General features: G+C 38.6%; 2 protein-coding genes across 4 annotated transcripts in view; one reads left to right on the forward strand and one right to left on the reverse strand.

Annotated features, from left to right (window-relative positions):
- Window positions 1-12: 12 nt before the first annotated feature.
- LOC110828104 (uncharacterized) lies at window positions 13-8372 on the forward strand. The gene is made up of 2 exons (XM_022060461.2): window positions 13-2880; window positions 4262-8372. Exon 2 carries the CDS (start codon window positions 4327-4329, stop codon window positions 6244-6246), a length of 1920 nt encoding a protein of 639 aa, XP_021916153.1. The 5' UTR covers window positions 13-2880; window positions 4262-4326; the 3' UTR covers window positions 6247-8372.
- The window catches only part of LOC110828103 (uncharacterized), a 28566-nt gene continuing 17489 nt past the window's right edge, over window positions 8060-19136 (reverse strand). For 2 of the 3 annotated variants that reach the window (XM_087347160.1, XM_022060460.2), the window contains exons 3-4: window positions 18892-19051; window positions 8060-13547 (exon numbers count right to left, since the gene is read on the reverse strand). In XM_087347160.1, the coding sequence (XP_087203286.1) occupies window positions 10022-13547; window positions 18892-19051 (3686 nt within the window). In that variant the 3' untranslated portion in view covers window positions 8060-10021. The remainder of the gene's footprint in view (window positions 13548-18891; window positions 19052-19136) is intronic. The other variant, XM_087347161.1, reaches the window with a different exon arrangement.

A 19136-nucleotide genomic window follows, 5' to 3' on the forward strand; every position in this document is an offset into this window, starting at 1 on the left:
TGTCATTACTGAGAACGTGGTCAGCTTTACACGCAGACCTTGCAATCACAACTTTATATTCGTCATGACAATAAATGCTGTGTCTCTCACCTAATAAAGGACAGATATGCTATAACAGTTCCGAGAGAGTCTGCCTCTGTCAAGTTTGCTTAAAATTGTGCTTGAAACTGTAATGTTAAGCAGAGTTTCCTACCGTGGTTTGTTGAGGCAGGTAGGCCAATTGTGTAGCAGAGAGTTAAGATTGATGGTCTTGCATTTTAGAGCACAAAAGAAAAATAACTTCGAAGACAACTAAAAATAGAACGCGTTCTAGTATTTTCGTGTGACAGGGATTCGAAGCGGAACGGTATTTTTTTTTTCGAGTACCTCAACAAAGAGGGAACAAAAGAAAACCTTCTCGACCCAGTTTTACCAGTTTGGTTAGCATCAAAGAAGCGTTTCTGAATCTGAGTAGCGATCTAGGAGGACCTGATTTCGGTGAGGTGTGAAATAATGTCGTGCTCTTAATTGTCGTTATCATCACTGGAGAAACACATGACACTAAAGCAGGGCACACAAACACGGACTGAAAAATTGATCTTTCTCGTTCTCTCCAGTCATCACCTCTTTCTCACAGTTTAAGCTGCAAATGTTAAGTGACAAACTCCCGAAATTTGCACCTCGTTACAAACCAGACTGAAATAAAGACATAGGAAGGCCATTCAAATGATGGTTATTAAATCAGAATAGCGGTTGAGTCTAAATCTACAGAAAGAAGAAAAAATTAAGTTGCAGATTGTTCTATCTTGTTTACTGATGTAGATTAAGACATGCCAACGTGAAACAGGAATGTCCTGTTGAAAATAAAAGAATAAATAGTTAAATAAAAACAAATAACCGAAGAAAACTTCTGTGTCATTTGTAACCAATATTCTATACGTTTCAAGACTTATTTTAAAGTGGAATTTATACGCATTTGCTGTGGGCGGCTTTTGATATATTGATAGCAGGTAATTAAAATGTAGAGAAGTCAGGTGACCTTTAGTGATGTGATGCTTATAACATACTTATTGAAAAATTGAGAGATTTAAAGCATCTCGATACCTCAATGAAACAAGGAAAGCAGGACAACAGTTTAGGTCAGATAGCACTATATATAGATTCCAAGTGTTAAAGAAAAACGTTTCCATGATTTTGGAGCAGACTGTTGTCAGATTCTGAGGTTAATTTAAAATCGAACGTGTTGACGTTTGTGGGTTATTGTTACTCCACTGGACCATGATAATCACTCGTCCAGTCACCGTCTATCAAGATTTCTCATAGCCTTTTTCTGAGAGCGCACGTTTTGACAGCCACAGTCTGAACTAACCATTCGATCTCCGGTGCCCGGAACCAACAAAAAGAAAATTAGATGTCCGTTGTGAAGAGGGATCGTTGCTTGACACAGTTTGCTATTGCATCTAGAAATGAACAACTCTGATAGGTGACACATGGTGTTGGTTCATAGGGCTGTTTATTAATCGTGATATTTTCTCGTGATAGTTACAGTACAAAATGCAGCGAAATACGTAGATACGACGTCAGATTTCAAATAAAAGAACTGTCGTCACTGTTACGATAAAGAACAATTCAATATCAGTAATTATAATATAAAATAGTAGGATCACAACTGATTTCTCCTTTACCAGCATTTCTTAATCATCAAATGTCCTCAGGACTGAATTTATAACGATAGTGAAATTGATTTGCGTCTTCTAGGTTTCGGAAACTTATTGGGAAAGAGGCAGATAAGATAATCATGCAACTCGTCGATTCTTATCGTGATCGATTCCTTGGTTGCCTAGGAATCATCTCCATATGACCCAGGAAGTTCTTGAGGACAGTATATAGTTTTGAGCCATTAGAAAGATTTTAGTTTTCTGTCAAACAAACAGTATTTTTTATGATCTGGAGCTTTCATGGCAACTAACTATAATGAATTCTACTCGGCCTACCAGCCGTGCCAGGTGGTTCAAAGGCGAAAGAACCAAACAACGTTTCTAGAACCATCTTTGAAGCCTGGTAGATCGAAAAGAGTTTATTAAACAGCATAATTTAAGGCTTGGGGGTTTTGAAAAGGCCATTATGACCCTCAACATTGTTCAGTTTTCTCTGTTGTCCTGTTACCCATGCGATTTCATCAGCTCCCTGTTCACAAACACAATTGTGCTGGCCCATTTTATAGGAACAAACGCTTATTAGAGTTTTTAAATTGTCAGTGACGCCGTGCGCACAATTACAAATGTGGAACAAGGGATATTAAGAAGGGTGTGAGAAGTGGGTTATAATAAGACGCTGAAGAATAAAGGCGAGAAGACGTGGATAATTATGAAGAGTAACGCAGACGAATAGTGGAGCAAAAAGTCGTAAAATACCCCGATTTTATATACCTGTACGTGCTTCAAGAATTAAAATCTAGTTCGCTCCGTTGATCAAGCAGAAGTCGACTTCGTTGGTTGGTTTGTTATGTTCTACAAGTAAATTGAGGGCAAGACATTGAAAGGATATGAAGGAGTAGGGAAGGGTTTTAATGACAAGCACCAGCCGGTCAAATGTAGTAGCAACACGGAAAGAAAGGAAGGCGGACAAATCACAGCTCAGGGAGAAAAACTAAAAAAAGAGACAAATATTTTATCTTTCTATTCTCCTCTGTAGCGAATAGTTTTATTATTATAAAATACATTTCACAACCTCTTGTTGGTATATTATAAGACTGTATCCCAGAAGATGAACTCAGTTTCCTCGTGATCGGCATACAATGAACTTGAAGTGGTTATAAACAGTGGACTTTTAGTTAAATCTTAGAGTGGTATCTACAGCCAAGGAGTTGGACATCGTTGGATATTTTTCGAAAATACACAGGTCAGTTGTTACGCTATTAATTCCTCATCATATAGCACTTATGTTTATTGTTTATTTTATAGTTTACATGTTGTACTTAAACATTAATTACAGGTGATTAATTTTATTCCCTAAGCAAAATTATTAGAATTATTTTATTATCGTTTCCTGCACGTGCTTTTTTCTTTACTCGATCAGAATTTAAAAGCTTAAGTGCAAATTATACTCACAAAGTAATGATCAGATTAAGTTCAGGGAATGCGCTTTACCATTCAATTCAGGATATTTTATCTTCCGGTCTTACGTCTGGAAACCTGATTCCAGGCAGCATGTCTTAATATTAACAGTAGGGTACTATTATATGCATCGGTTATGGTTTAATCTCGTACGCTAGTAGGATAGTGTCTACGTTATGTGTCTTGTAGGGATTTGATAAGTTTTCCTTGCGTTTATTTTCAGCAGAAATAATTTTAAAACTTTCATTCACTAATGTGGAAATAAGCATCTATAAATCTTACCTTCTATATAAAAGGCTATAAAATTCATTATTGGAAAACTTTCATAATTCATTTTTCGTTAAGACATACTAAATTAATAACATAATTATACACTAAGAAGAACGAGATTTTAATAAGTTTGGGTATTTGTCATACACGTTGTCGGATACACTATTGGTATCTAATTTAAGTGTGTTCGTATAAAACATCTTGTTATTCCGAATAGCAGTATGCCAAGTACTTGAGATAGTAAAGGCTGACATTAATTTTCGTCTTATAGTTTTCTTTCCAAGACTGTACCTTGGACAACAACGTTATGGTCTGGTAGGTTTACGAAGAGGGGGATCATTGCCCTTATATTATTGTTACCTTGTTTAGTTGTTCCCTTTGTATTAATTTTACGAAGAATTGCGTACAGGCATTTTGTTCGGTGGGGTTGGTGAAATTTATTTGACTTTTTTTTTTATTCATTTTGAATAAATATAGTTCCGGAAGTACGTATTCATAAACAAACTTCTTTGGTGTTAATTTCCTAAAACACAACCTAAAACTATCATGATTAATTTCATTGTTATTTGTCATCACTTACTAAACAAAATTCCTGGAAATAAGATTTACACAGATGGGGATAATTGCACACCTCGTAGTCATCATTCCATGTACTCATTTCCTTATAGTCTGCATTATTTTAACCATTTATATAGGTTCTACCGTCTGAAAACACTTCAAGTCTTCGAAATAGTTCTTACTAGTCATGAGTTGGAAGTAGAGCAATTTTAGTTAGTTATAGTGCTATTTAATGGAATGGAACGTTAAGACAACTAACATTAAAGTTATGTGTTTGTGCAAATAGCATCTTTGATAACAGACAACGCCGTTAATTATATTGCCTGTTCCTGTTACAGGTTGGATGTGGAGCATGCACTGCAGGAGTGAAAACTTATGAACAATCTGACACTCACCTACTATTATGATTTCAGTACTGGAGAAAGTAATAAATATCAGGTTCTCACTCCTGACTGCTCTTTTTCTATCGCACTCGATGTGCTCTCCGACTACATTGCATTTCTCCCAGTCTCCTGATCGACCACTGGCTCTGTATCGTGCTCCAGCCCCGTATCAAGAACCTGGGAAAGCGCGTCTCAATTCTGTCATTATTACATCAAGGCCATTCTCAATCGGAGATGAACTAAACAATACTGTGGGATCAAATGTTGACACCACTACATCTGACCCACAGTGGCGTCGAGAACTCCATGTCACATCCTCACATCATCCCACCAGCCCAAGCACCACAGTCCTTCCTCGGTCGTCAGTCCATATTCCTCACTTCTCCATTGATTGCACTAATGGAAGACATTGTAGTGAAACAATCAACATAAATACGACACCGTCTCCCACTTTCAAACCATACTCACAAGAAGTCTTGGAAAAATTCCTTAACGACTATGCTGAATCTAAATTAAATTCTGCTAGGCAGTCTTCAAAGAACGAAACATCGGCATCTTTTGTGAAAGTTGGCAGCAGTTACAATAAAAACTTTACTGATAACAGAAGTAAAGACTTAACTGTAGTTGAACCTTCAGTGGAACCAACCAATCGATTGGCAAACCTGTACCTTGAGGATGAGGAGTATCAGGACTCTGTATCGGCTGATGGTAAATCGAAACCTCACTGGAATCTGATTCACGCCCAACATCATAATCATCCTTATGACGACCGCGACGGCTGGGTCACCCTTGAAGCAGTTCCATGGTCCTCCAGCAAAATCTCGAAATGGCAGTCTTCAAACACAGGCAATAAACGTCCCCAGTGGACCAAGCCTTCAGACCACTGGGATAATAGGCCGTCAACACAAAATTGGAGTCCAGAAAAGCCTTTGAAGCCATGGGACAGACCTCAGTATGGTGATAGGCCAACAGATTGGAAGTATGAAAAACCAATAAAACCACAATACCTAGTCAGTAATCGACCAACAGTTGAGAGTTGGCCACATGAATCTACCCACAACCCACCGTTTCACTTGGAACGACCTGTGAGTGATTACAATTATAAGCCAACCCATGGACTTCATCAACAGTGGATAACTTCGAATCACCCAGATATTATAACTGAAGGAACGCCTGAAAACTGGCCAATGCCTGTAAATCGTCCGGGAGGGGCTGGGAGTTTCAAGCCATGGCCATCTCAGGAAACAGAATATATTCAACATCAAGACCAATACGAGGATGATTACAAATACGAAGCACATCGCAGACCCCCCACTCCTGTCGTGTATCACGACGGTGGGCGTCCTCAAAATTATCCCGACAGCGGTGAAGGTGAATGGGTGTTGCTATCCAGCACGAAAGGATATTCACTACCTGTTCGCCATCACTCATACCAGAGAGCTCTTACATTTAACACAAAACCTATCACTTCCACCCGTTCCATCAAACTTACAGTCCTGCCGGCTCTGAATGGGACGGTGAATACAACAACTTCGCACGGTGGCCTCCTGGAGGTGGAGAGCACCTTCCAGACTGTTGACGAAGCCCAGAGATTTGACGCCTTGAAAAGAGTAGAGAAGAACGATACTAGAGCAGTACCTGTAAGGCTCGTCTCAAGGCCAGTTCAGCAGAAAGGACCCAGCAAAGCTGTCCTGGCTGCTGTGGGCGCGGGCATGGTTCCAGCCACCATGGCACTTCTTGTTCCAATGATGCTGGGACGAAAGAAGAGAAGCACACTGGTACCTAATATCAACGCAACCACAACGTCACCGATTCAGGATTACAAACTCCTGCGGTCAAATAACAGAAAATTAGATGAAAAGAGACGGAAAATGGACAGAGGAACAGCGAAGAGGAAGAAAATGGCGAGAAGAATACATAACCAAACACTTGATGGCTGAATTAATAAGAGAGTTTGACTTGTGGTTTCAGTGAATAAATGTTTCTACACTTTATAGTCTCACTGAGACTACAAGTCAGTGTCTCTTACAAGCAAAATATTCGTCATGTGTTTGGGACGTAGGTCTGTGTAATTCTTCATAGTCAATAATGGCATGGTTATTTTTAATTGATCAGGTTCTTTAATTGCAGTGATCTTGTTTGTATGTTGTTTAACAGTATCGTTTACACAGATAGTTTCGCCAGGTTCATTTATGTGCCTACCATCAGCCAATTGCGGCGGTATTCTTACGACGCACTAATGTTTTCACTGTTTAGGCGTTTGTCTTATTTTTGAAAGATAGTCTCAAATTTTAGTCTTTCTAGCTGTCTACGTTATGTTTTTCTTCTACTTGTCGTCATTTTCCGAGTTGATGGAGGTAGTATGTTCCTCCGAAACGTTGGTACCCATTTACAAGTCAACACGGCCTCATCACCCAGATCGCCATGGACATCTTCACTACCGTGAGAACTTCAAATCACCCAAGATTAACCATGCTTTCGACGCACTTATTTCGCATCGTATCCATAAGATTTCAACATTACAAGCTGTGTATCTCTAAATAATTTTCTAGTAATTTCTTTCCTATAGTTAGTGTTAAGAAAAGCAGAGGATTGTGTATTGAAGAAAAATTCGTGTTTACGCAACATTGCGTTCATTTTTTATAGACGGTGAAATGTGTTTATTTAATATTGCATTTGAAGAAAGTTTTTGAGTTTGTTACATTAAGTGGGTAATTCCAGAGTAAACTAGTTGCTTGAATGAAGTAGTACTGTACAAGGAAATGTAATTTTATAGTTCATCAAAACGACATTATTCTGTCCGTATTAAACTGTTTATTTTTCTCTGGACAATAGAATTGAGACTAGTTAGATTAAGGTAATTTATACTCTGTATGTGATTAAAATTATTATTTAAAGTGCGATTTCATCTAGAAGTCTTTATGAATGAATGTTTGCTAGTTTTGTCATGATAATGTATTAATAAACACTGTTGTAACTTATTACAAATTTCAATAGGCAAATCATATTTCGTGTCTCGTTAGTAGTTTCACAGGAAGTATAATTATTTTCGAATAGTAGATGCCAATTGTTTGTTAGTTTATTAAATGACGTCTTTTAAGTTACATGTGATATAGCTTTAAGTGATGTAGTGAGTGTGAATGTTGTTAAGAAAATTCTACCGAGAGAACCATTCCTTGCCTGTCTTGAGGAAACAATCCAGTATTAGGCTGGAGGGACTAAGGAAAATTACGAAAATTACTAGTGGGTACTATTGATCTCAAAGCCGAGATTTGAAACCGGGATCTACAGAGTAAGCACGCTCTGGTATATGGTTTACAGAAGTTCTTCGCATCTCCCATTTTTCTTACATTCAGTCTGTATTCGTCAAAATTAAATTTAATGTTAGAATGACACATTTTCTTCGTATCACGCGAGGTATGACGTAGAATCGGAAGTGAACATTTACCGTCACATCTAATTTGTCAGTGGACACTAGAGGGTTGAAACGTAATGTAGAAGCTTCCTTACCTTTAATAAAGCTGACCTTGATGGCAATGATTTAAAACGCGACTGCTTTGCTGATAATCTTCGCATATGTTCACATTCTTACCCAAATCCGATCTCTGATATTTGTTAATCGATAAATGTTTCGTGTACAAGATTTCGGCACGTTAAACAGACAGGTTTTCTTTTCGAGCTGGTGTGTATGAGGTTATCAGTAGAAATGTTTCCATAGGAATGAATAATGGGTGTTACAAATGTGGCTCCATCTTTGATAAATATAGTACCTTTATTTATTTTTATTTTGTGTAATTATTCGAACGATTTCTCAATACAGCTGTCTATTATTATATCGTTACAAATATTAATGTGTATCTGTTTAGCAGGAGACTAAGTTATGCATATGGTTCCATATTATTGTGTCTTTATTCTGAAATATAAAAGTTATTCTGTTTTACGGAAATGTATTGAGTTTTCAGTCTTGTGTATATACTGATATTCAATATGACACTGATTGAATTAATGTTTTGTTATATATGTTCGTTTGTTATATTAATGTTAACATAAAATTATGTATTCCAGAGATGTAACTTTTATTTATTAAGTAATAGTAGCATATTACAGACTATAATTACATTTACTTCAAGCAAAATAAAGTATAAACTGTAAAGCATTCAAAATATGTTTAATATACACAAACATTTGAAAATTCAGTGCATTTAATAACATACAAAACCGTCTTTCTCGTCACTGAGGAATAATACAATTCCATGTTAATAATCAACATGCCAGATACAAAAACAATGTCAATAAAATAAACAGGCGCTTTCTTTCTTTTCATTTACATTACGTCAAGCCACTTTTGTTCCTTCAAGAACGATGGTCACTTTATGATCTTAGAACAATAAACATCTTTACGTTCTCTGTCTACATAAGCCATTCCATGTGACGTTAAATATAAGATCTGTAATCAGAAAGATTCCCTCGTATTTAATGACATGCAAATGTATAATCGTAAAAATTAGCTTAAATTACCTACAGTATTTCTACATCTTACTGTTTACATGTTTTCGTTATTTGTGAGGATGCCGTCCTGACTACATATCAAGCCAACCGTACGAAATTCAATACTCTATGGTACTTGGCTCCAAGAAACAGAACATTGCCACACGAATATTTCTTCGATGTTGGTGTTGGTTTTGTGGGTGGTAACGCGGTTTGGACTTGCGGGATATATCTACCTACAAGTCCACACGGCGTTGGCACTCAGATGGTCAACATTGACATCTTCACCGCCGTGACAAAATCAGAAGTCTCATATTTCTATAATGTTCGGATCTAATTGATACATCTATTACGTCTTAGGTAATTTATTACGGAACTGGGTCTTGGTTAATATATTCATTGGAGAGATTAATATAAAAGTTGACTTCACAGGATCAACGTTTTCTAATTACATCCACGTATGAAAGTATAGACACCATTAAACATGTCATAATAATTCAAACGCTCTATATTTAGTAGGATGAACTCATCGACACAGCCTTTCGTTTTTTAAAGTATTTTAATAAAAGATAAAATGCTGAACTTCCGTTGCGTAGTACAGTGAACGATCTTGGGAGAAGAGGTGAAAGTTAATTAAAGTTTAAAAGGCTATTGTGGTCCTCATATTTTGTTTACAGAAACATTTTCCGCAAGTGTGTTAGAAGAGAAGTGTATAGCAAAATCCAATTACTTGAAATACATAACTCTCCTTCATTGATCCCGAGGAATCGTGTGTGAATAACTTAACGTGTAATTTTCAAATGAATTGATTTGTCGATAAATTCAAGTACATATTGTGTAGGAATCAGATGATAAGCTGAATCTTTAATGTGGATTTAAACTGCTAAAAATGTAATTTCTGAAGATACCGTCGTACTGGAAATTAGCACTTTGTATGTTGAAAATAATTCCGCATGAGGCAACAATATTTCTGTAATAAATACATCTGCCATTGGATAATTTCTCGTAGATTTAACTAATTTTTTCGAAACAACAAAATTATATCCAATCGGTCCACGTGTGTTACACTTCATTTCTAAACCCATATATCACTTTTAATTCCTCAATAGTTTAAAATAATTCAAAAATTTGTAATTAAATTAAACTGCCCTGTAAGTCACCTTAATCATACTAGTTTGCTGCTTTCTCCTTATATTTTACTCATTTGTGTTCGTTTTTATCAGTGACCTATCTTTTCAAGTTCCTATCCTGAAACTTCTTGCGCGAATTGACCTTAGAACTATTATAATCCATTCGTCTCTGAACTCCCTCTATGTAGTTCGTCAATGCTTGGGATGTGCTTTTCAATAAGTTTAGCCCCATTTGTAGTTTAAAACGTGCTATACGCCGAAAGAGACCCAGAAGCGAAAACTTTGTTTCTGGAATTTTAGTTGTGTCGATTTGCGAATCTTTTGTTGAGGTCTCGTCAAAAACTGTCGTAATTTCTGGAGTTGTTCCGTATTCTGCATCTTCGTCTTCCTCTATACCAGAATCTTCACCATCAGTATCGTCACTGTTAAATCCTGTCGTGGTAGATAATATGTCTTCGAGAGTTGTACTTTCAATCGGTGATGCCGTACCCTGAACGACGTTTCTCGTTCCTTCAATCGAATCAGTTGTCTCTCCTCCATTTATTGTTGACGTCTCTGTTTCTGTTATTTTGCTTCCTACGTCTTGTTTTGCAGTTCCTCCACTAATTTTCGTATGGCCACTTAATGTCACCATATTCTTTGGTACAAAGTATGAAGACACTGAATTTTTCTCATGGCCAGGATGGTTTTTAGTCTGATTCTGTCTCGCGTTTCCTTTCAAATTATTACTGTCAATTTCATTGTCTCTTATATCATCATCGGAAACTTTAAGGTTTGTAGGCATATGGACATCTCGCCTACGTCTTAAACTTCTAGGTCCGTGTTCAACAAAACCTGAAATGATCGAACCTCTCTTCTGAAGCTCAGGAGATACTCTGCTTGAGATATCAAGCTTATCGCCGTACTCCATGTCTCTCTCGTGAATTCCAGCACTTCTGTCCTCGACCATTTGCTTTCTGTGTGGTTCGTATGTTCGTTGACCCGAGCTCACTTCAGCTCTTGAAATATTTTCAATTAGTTTATGCCCTTCCGACTGCTTAGTCTCTGTTTCTTTTTCCTTTCCTTGTAACCCCGATTGTCTTCCAATAGAAACAGCAATAACGGTACCCCCTGATCGTGGCTGTGTGCCTATAATATCTCTGTACTCTTTACTGCTGTCGGAAATACCTCTTCTGTACTGCAAATTTTCGGCAGAGTTGCTTTCAGTTTTATGTTTGTTTTCTAAAGATCGTTCTGTGCTCCCTGAATGATACCGCCCGGATTTACTGTCCACTTGCACATTTCCGTGTATCTGCCCTCCTACGGCTGTCAAACCCCCATAAAGATTTCGCGTATATGGCTGTGACTCCACGTAACTTGGCGTATAGTACGGTCCTCCGTATGCAGTGGTCTCTGTGCCCAAATGATGGTGTGTATTGCTATTCACGCTTCCCGCTGTGTATTGCTTTTTAGCTGCATTTACAGTTCCACTGTACACGAGTTGTGAATCTCTTACTGAATCTCCTATTTCTCCGCTCCTTGTCGCCATTCCTCCATATTGAAACCTATCTTGCGTGTTACCGGTGCCGAAATTGCTTCCATAATTTTGCTGGCTGCCACGTGAGAACGTCTGCCCCGCTATGTTCTCGCCTGCACCAGTGTAACTTGCAGTCCCCTGCTGTGCAGAATCGTACCGCACCCCTGTCTGTTGACTGTTAACACCCTCAATCCTTGCTCCGTACCTTACACCTTGTCGAATCTCGTGCATTGCCTCTCCTGCCGGACTGTATGTGTGCATGCCCTCTATGCCAACGTCTTCTGTCTTGTATTTGGATCCTTGCCCATTCATCTGATCGCCACCAATCCCTGGTACCCCAGCATAGCCTGTTGTGTCCTGACCTATCCCACCATACGTGAATTCACCTTTATCATTCATACCCTCTATCAGTTTTCCAAATACTTCCTCTTCTGATTGACTGTTGTCGATTTCGCTTTCATATTCACCATGATGATAGTATGCATTGGGATTCGTGTGATGAGGAGACACTTCTTCGTAAGTTCTTCTTGTGGCAAGTCCTCCACCGAAAGGATACATGATTAGTCCAGCAAGACCAGCTGTAACCACAAGCCCAATCAGCCCTACTCCAACCGAAGACATCACCTCTCTTGCAAGATAGTTGTATATTCTAGTCGATAGAGGGCGTTCCTTTGTAGCCAGTTTGTTGTTAGTTGAAGTAGCGTTCAGATCACCAGTTTTGCTCTCAGGGTCTTCGGTTACTTCTGGTCGGTTAGTGGGTCGTCTACGTCGATTCTTAATCTTCTTTCTCTTTTTGTTCCCTCCAGTTGGACGTCTGCGGCGCTTCGTCGTGGTTTCTACAGTTGCTTCCGTGTTGCTGTCTTCCATGTCGTTTTCTTCAGAAGAGATGGTTTCATTTTCAGCAGTAGTGACTGCGGCTATATGTCTGACAGGTTCATCAGTGTCTTTATAACCATTTGTTGTCATTAAAATTGGACTTACTGTTGTCACTCTCGGCTGTGTTTTCTGGTTGTTGTTTTGTTGGTTAACAGGGTATCGTTTCGGAGGGGAACTTGGGATGGGAGTTGTTGTGATGGGTGTGGTAGATACAACTTTTGATTTTACTGTCGTTGTACGTGTTGGGTTTGGTTTCCGTGTTTTCGTAAGTTTAAACATTTCGAGTGTTTCATTTTCATACAAATGAGGTTTTCCTACTGGAGTGTGTGGCTGTGACGATAGGCTTACTATTCCAGCAGGTTTTCTTGTAGATATTGTAGGACCCTCAGTGTTCACAAGGGGGCGAGGGCCATAATAATACGGCTCTATAGTTGACTGTCCAAAGCCACTGCTAGAAACTTGATTCGAGACTTGAGTCACCTCTGATGAATCAGCCGTTTTCAAGGGTGCTGCTGTTGGTGTGGTTTGTGTAGCTTTGCGGTTCCCTGGGGTTGGTGTTTTGTTAGTCTTCCCTTTGTTTTGAAGATGTGAAGGCGTCGTTGGGGGACTGCTGCCACTAAGAAGGACCCAGGTTGACACACCTTCAGATGACGTAGTCTCATGATGTGGTTTCGATGTGGTCATCGTCGATGTAGGTTTCCTTTTTTGAGAAGCTGATGTTGTAGTCTGTCGTGTGATAATCGGCTGAGCTTGTGTAAGTTTATCAATAGTTTCTTCTACGTCGTCTTCATCTTCAATTATGACGGGAACAGCAATTCCTTTGTGATTCATCTCCTCTTCGGTACCATCGTTGCGATGTTCGTATACAGGAACTTCTGTTGTTTTCGGCGATAATTTTGCATGTTGATTATTCTGCTTATATTTTATTTGTGACTTTAGTTTAGGTGGCGTTCTTACGTCCTCGTCCACCATTGTATCTCTGCTGTCTTCGTCACTGTATCTTTCACTTTCGTCACTGTCTCTTTCGAAATAGTGTGATCCTAGCAGTTGATTTGCTAAAGACTTTATAGAATCTCCCACAGGAGAAGACTGCTTGGCACGCCCCGTATTGTTGACAGACGTTTCTAAAAGAGTGGCATTGTTGTAAGGGGTTGTCACTTGCTTGGTATCTGCTGTGCTTTCACTCTTCCCTCCTCTCTGTTTTCCATCATCCCCTTTCTCAAGCCTGACTCTGTAAATGACATCAAATTTCCAATAAGAAAAATATGTGACAAATATGACTAATATCATATTTGAACTTGTAGCCAAATCACTGTTATACCTCCAAGCCAGACTTGGTTTGGGGCAGTGGTTGAAGGTAAGGTGACTTAGGAATCGGTTTCTAACTTGTCCATAACGACAGACGAAAACGTTTGCTACAGAACAGTACACATTTTTTACAATCAACAAGTAGCAGAATCCACCAATTCCAAGAAACGTGGTCCAATAATGGAAACAGAGCCACTTATCAGTTCTGTATAAAAGCAGATGGTCGTAATACACTGTCGAAACTATATTCCAAATAAAATTGTTCACATACAGTAATTATGTTAACAACGTATCCTTCTTCAGAGAGCGATATTGGGAGACAAGTAGAAGGAGAAGTGTTACCTGACAGAATTACAACCGTACTCTGATAAAGTTACAATAAGTCGAGTAGATTATTTAGTTACGCTGTTTCCATTGTAGAAATTGTCATCTAATGAAACAATGGGATGATTTTTTAGAGAGAATTTAGAATGGTGATTGAAGGAGGCAGTCGTGGACTATTTCAACGCACTGACTCAGGACATTCGTCCTTGTACTCTCCGCCGTACGAACCTGAAACCTCACCTAAGGCACTGTGTGCTAAAAGAGCGATTGGATTGCTTATCCGGGGCACAATTTTTTACATCATCACAATGATCATGGCGGACTGCTTCACTACCTATCTACTCACTTTCAAAACAAAACTTTGGCCCGTGCCAAAGCGATTTTTCTGTCTAGTTGCTGAACGCCTCTGTTACTTACGACCAACCTCACGTTTTCTTTGCCCCACCCGATATCGCTCGCTGAAAAGAGGTGCATAATTCAGACACGCTTCGTATTTGGTTAAAATTAGCATCAGGCTGTGTACAGTTTTCCAAGGGGATTGATTATAGGTTAGTAAACAAAAACAACTTGTAATTGTTAGTATGAGTTTAATTTGGTTAATAAGGTTAATACATTCACATGTTACATAATAAAGCACGATACTAACAACATAACCGTTTTAAATTCTAATCAGTAATTAGATCAATGGATTAGTCAGAGCAAGTTATTCCATCACCGTGTTAGGCCGACATGTCCTACTTTACAATACCACAAGACAAGAACTGTATTATTCACTGCTCTTTGCTCCATAACAATTGCATAATCCCTTGACCGTAACTTCCTGGAGAATCAGAAAATTATTCCGTATTCACAGAAGTGCATTATTTTAATATACCTGTCGGTGTATAGAACAAACAGTTACATAAAAATAACACATTTCTCTTCAAATATTCCCATTCCAGCACTTTCGTATCCCTGGAAAATTTACCTTCACCGTAAGTGATGCAGTAAACTGTGTTATGAGTTTTAAGATGATTTATTAATGTTCCATTTTTTAAAAGACACTTTGGGGTTTTAAACTTCTATGTCCCTCTGTTCAGAATCATGTAGATATAAAAATAAAACTTATCAAGGAATGTTTGTGGAGCAGATAGAAAAATCTGTATCATTTTTCAAGAAAGGAGAGTTTAGATTCTAATTCTACATAAATTAAAATGCAATTTAATTGTTTTCAGTACTTTCTCAACAAACAAAATTCCAATCTGCGCAGATATATTTCCTTAAGCAGCTTATTTAGTCACAGCACTGAACAATTTAAAATATAAGATATTAGATCATTTTAAAAAATACATAAGATCTTTGAATAATGATTTCTGGAGGTATTCCTTAAACAGTTGAAAGTACTGTAGAAGTAGTTTGGCATCGATTTACATAAAAGATTAAGTCGTCTGTGATTTCACTTAGTTTTTGTTTTGCGCAAAATAAACTGAAAACTTAAATTTCCTTTGTGAGTTTGGTAATCCAGACGAGAGCCATAACGCTTTAATTTTATTATGAGGCCTGAGATATGAGCTCTTTTAATAGAAAAATTAACACTCAACGCAGCCAGCTTAATAATATTTCGTTAGGCGTGTGTTGCACGCAAAATGAAAGCGCGGAAGTGTATTCTGTTATTCTCGAATCTGTCATATGTACAGAATACCTCTTCTACACACGACTCGATGTCCTTCGTGCTGCCTGCTGCATAATCATAAGCAGTTTTGTGTACTATTGTCATCTGCTAATATCCTAGACTACCAGAAGCTCTATTTTACTCTGACAGCTTCTTTTTCTCAGAATCGGATAAACACTCACTCCACGACTTTGCTTAGGCCTTTTGCTATCTACCAAGTATTCAACTAGACATTTAAAAACTTCATTCAGGCAATTTTACCTGATCGACATGGTTAAAAAATATTTGCATAAACTTCAAGAGTTTCTAGTATTAAATTTCATGAGAATGTTTGTGTGTAAAAAAGACAATACTATGGCAATTTCTTGTAAGTTTCTGTTCACCTGGTTATAAAATGCTCTGAAAAAGTCTTAAATCTTCAAATAACCAGGATACAACGCTTAATAATGCAAACATGAAATTTCTATAGGCAATTTCTCGTTTTTGAACCTGTCGTCTCTGACAGACATTTTGTATTCCGCGTTGTAACAAGAGTATGCTAATGATGGAATAGTTCATCTTTAAAACCTTTGTGTCCTTTATACTGTTTTCCTCTTTATTGGTGGTAACTTTCTGCCAAGAATACACGTGTGCTGACGACAAAATTCTGTGTAGACGCGAGTGAAACTCTAGATGAAGTGTGCATGACTATTTCAATTGTCATCTGCGTCTGATATTTTTACCCCAGACAATCGTAAAGCAGGCTTCAGTTACATGTAGGCAATAATTTTCGAATCGTGATTCTGGTGTCACCTAATTATGTCTCCAATAAAAACGGAGAAGTTGCTCAAATCTTATTCACAGAACGTATTTTCATGTATCACTTCTTAGCCACCACCAATTAATTATGAAATCTTTTCTTTTTCTGCGTCTATTCTTTGTCGACTTTTTTCTCCTAGATGCAGTACCTAAAGTGTCATTCACATAATTTGAAAATCGAACAGTATTTAAACTACGTTCAAATGTTATAATTGCTTCATGAACGAAGTCTTCAGCAACGCAATCAGCGGTACAATAAGAGCGTCTTCTACGCGGCTTTGGGGGCGGGTATGATAATGCTTTCTTCTCAAGTCTCCCCCTGCGGCCTTTAGACCTCCAGCCCACGGCCCAAGGATACAGCAACGCCGCAATGCCAATACCACCAGCCATTATGACCATAACTGGAGCTAGCATAAAATACCAGAGTGGATATTGAAGAGGACTTAACATGCTCGAAACCACAGACGTTACCGAATTGAAAATAGTAGTTACAGGCTGCACTGGTTCGCTAAATACTATGGAGGGTTTGTATGTTGTTACTGTTCCTTCGTAAATATCTTCAATCAATGGCGTGACAGAAGTCTGAGTGGTGCTAGAGGGGCCAGACACCACTACATTGTTGTTAGTGACCCCTGACGTAATCATGATGTTAACATCGGGACATATTTCTTTATTGCCTGCAGTCAAATTTCCGTTTGCGGTAATAACAATATTGGGACAGTTTGAAGGTTTTGAAGATGATTCGTGCGAGGGGTGTGGTGTCGTGACGTAAGAATGATCTGTATCTCCATGTGACGAAGGGTAATGATACACGGGTGTGGACGGTTTGTGAGAAACCGTTGGGCGAGGGGTGATGAGAACTACTGGGTACATCGTGGTTGACGGGGACGGGGGACCGCTGTTCTCGGGTTCGTATCCTCCATATGTAGGCCTGTGATTAGGGTAATGATTGTTAGATGGTGGTTTTGGTGTATGGGGTCTGTTTTCAAGTACCACAATGCCTGGTTTTGGTGGCCGAGTGGGATAATAGCTGTCTTCAGGAGGAGGTATTGATGATGGTTCATAATCCCAGTGAGAACTGTGAATTGTGACTGAGGGCTTCTTGATTACGCCAATATACCCCCCACCAGGTTGGTGATGCATTGTGACAGACGGTTTGTGAGGGCTGACCTGGGGAGTCCATGCTGTGGGTTTTGGCTTCTTATGCCCGCTTGTGTACGTGTGATAAAGGATCAAATCGTCCAGTGATCCAATGCCAGAAGTCCCGCCAGGCCATCGCTTTGTTTCGGACGATGAAGCCTTACTAGAGTTCTGATGAACCGTTTCTACTTTATCTAAATCTTTATTGGGATATTTATTATTTGGAATACGCACGTCTTGCATGTTATTAGAAAGGAAGGTATTTACTAATGCGCTGTCGTAGTGGTATGTTTCAGATAATTTTGATTTCATCATGCTTGCTGACGTATTATTGTTAATTTCAGCCGTATGCAAATTTTTCCGTGAATGTTTTGTTGTATCGGGTGGCTTGGAAGATGTATTATCTGTATCACGTATGCGTATTGAATTAGAATAGGTGGGGTTTTCTGTTTCTGCTAGAATGCTATGATTTAAAAGCTTCGAATTACCTTTTGCAGGTTGCACAATTGGAAGCCATGCTTCAGAAGCTGATTCTTTCGTCGAATTGCGTTTGAATTTGTTTGTAGCATTGGAACCAGCATTGTTACTCCCGTTTATATCAACTAAGTAATTTGTATCTGATGCTTCGTGTGTGTTTCCGAAAGATGTCAATATTGAATATCGCTTTGTTCCTGCAAGATTTTTGGAAGAATTATTCTTAATATTTGAAGAGTCGTCCAGAGATTCGTTTTTTGATTTCGCACTTGACGTTAGCACGATTGGAGACCAAAACTGTTCATCATTGGTGGTTAACGAACTGTTGTCTTTCCTTGTATTTGTTACGGTAGAATTATCAGACAAATTAGCAACGATCGTCTTATTTTTAAATCTATTACGTAATATTTTATGTAGTTGTGACGAAACATTCTTAGCATTTTTTGTCATAGATGAAAATAAACCTAGAGGCACGAAGCGTATAAGCTTAGGCCTGTTGTTAATTTTCTCATTTGGAGTAGCGCTGCTACTAACATTACTTCTGCTACCATTAAAGGCACCTAAAATTCTTGAAAGAACCATCCTAGTTGTTGCTGGGAGTTCTAACCTTTGCTTCCAATTAATATTATTAGATTCATTGCGCTTTAAAGATAACGAATTACTCTTACCATCAACACTGGGCCTATTCTCCGGTCTGAAATAAGCCCCATTTCGGTTGTCATTTCTCGGGATGGAGAAATTATTAAGAACTGTCTGCCCAGTAATTAAATTTGAGACTATATCATTATGTGTGCTGTTTAATGGCGGGTAATCTATTGTAGAATTACTGAGGCTTCGTCGTGGGGCTGCTGCCCTAGGGCCTCGAAAGCTATTATTATACCTGCTCCGATCTTGGTCAATGTGGATCTGATGTCCGATTGTAGACGATCCCTCCGATGCTACAGGTCGCCAGCCCCCAGGAGCGAAGAACTTATCTTCATTCGTCGACTGTTTCCCATCTGGGGTGATTGGAAACCGACTTATGTCGGAATTAGTATCTGCTGCAATATAAAAGATAGGGCTTATTGCACTCGTATAAAAAAAAAATTCTGCTGTCATGCAGTTAGATACTTTGTTAAACAGTTA

Source organism: Zootermopsis nevadensis, unplaced genomic scaffold, assembly GCF_977971745.1.
Source record: "Zootermopsis nevadensis isolate Lab colony 2312 unplaced genomic scaffold, Znev_1.0 Znev_ptg000011l, whole genome shotgun sequence".
Lineage (NCBI taxonomy): Eukaryota > Metazoa > Arthropoda > Insecta > Blattodea > Termopsidae > Zootermopsis > Zootermopsis nevadensis.

Bases quoted from the DNA above. Each gene is read 5' to 3' on its own strand.
- LOC110828104 (XM_022060461.2), top strand. From the start codon at position 4,327: ATGATTTCAGTACTGGAGAAAGTAATAAATATCAGGTTCTCACTCCTG.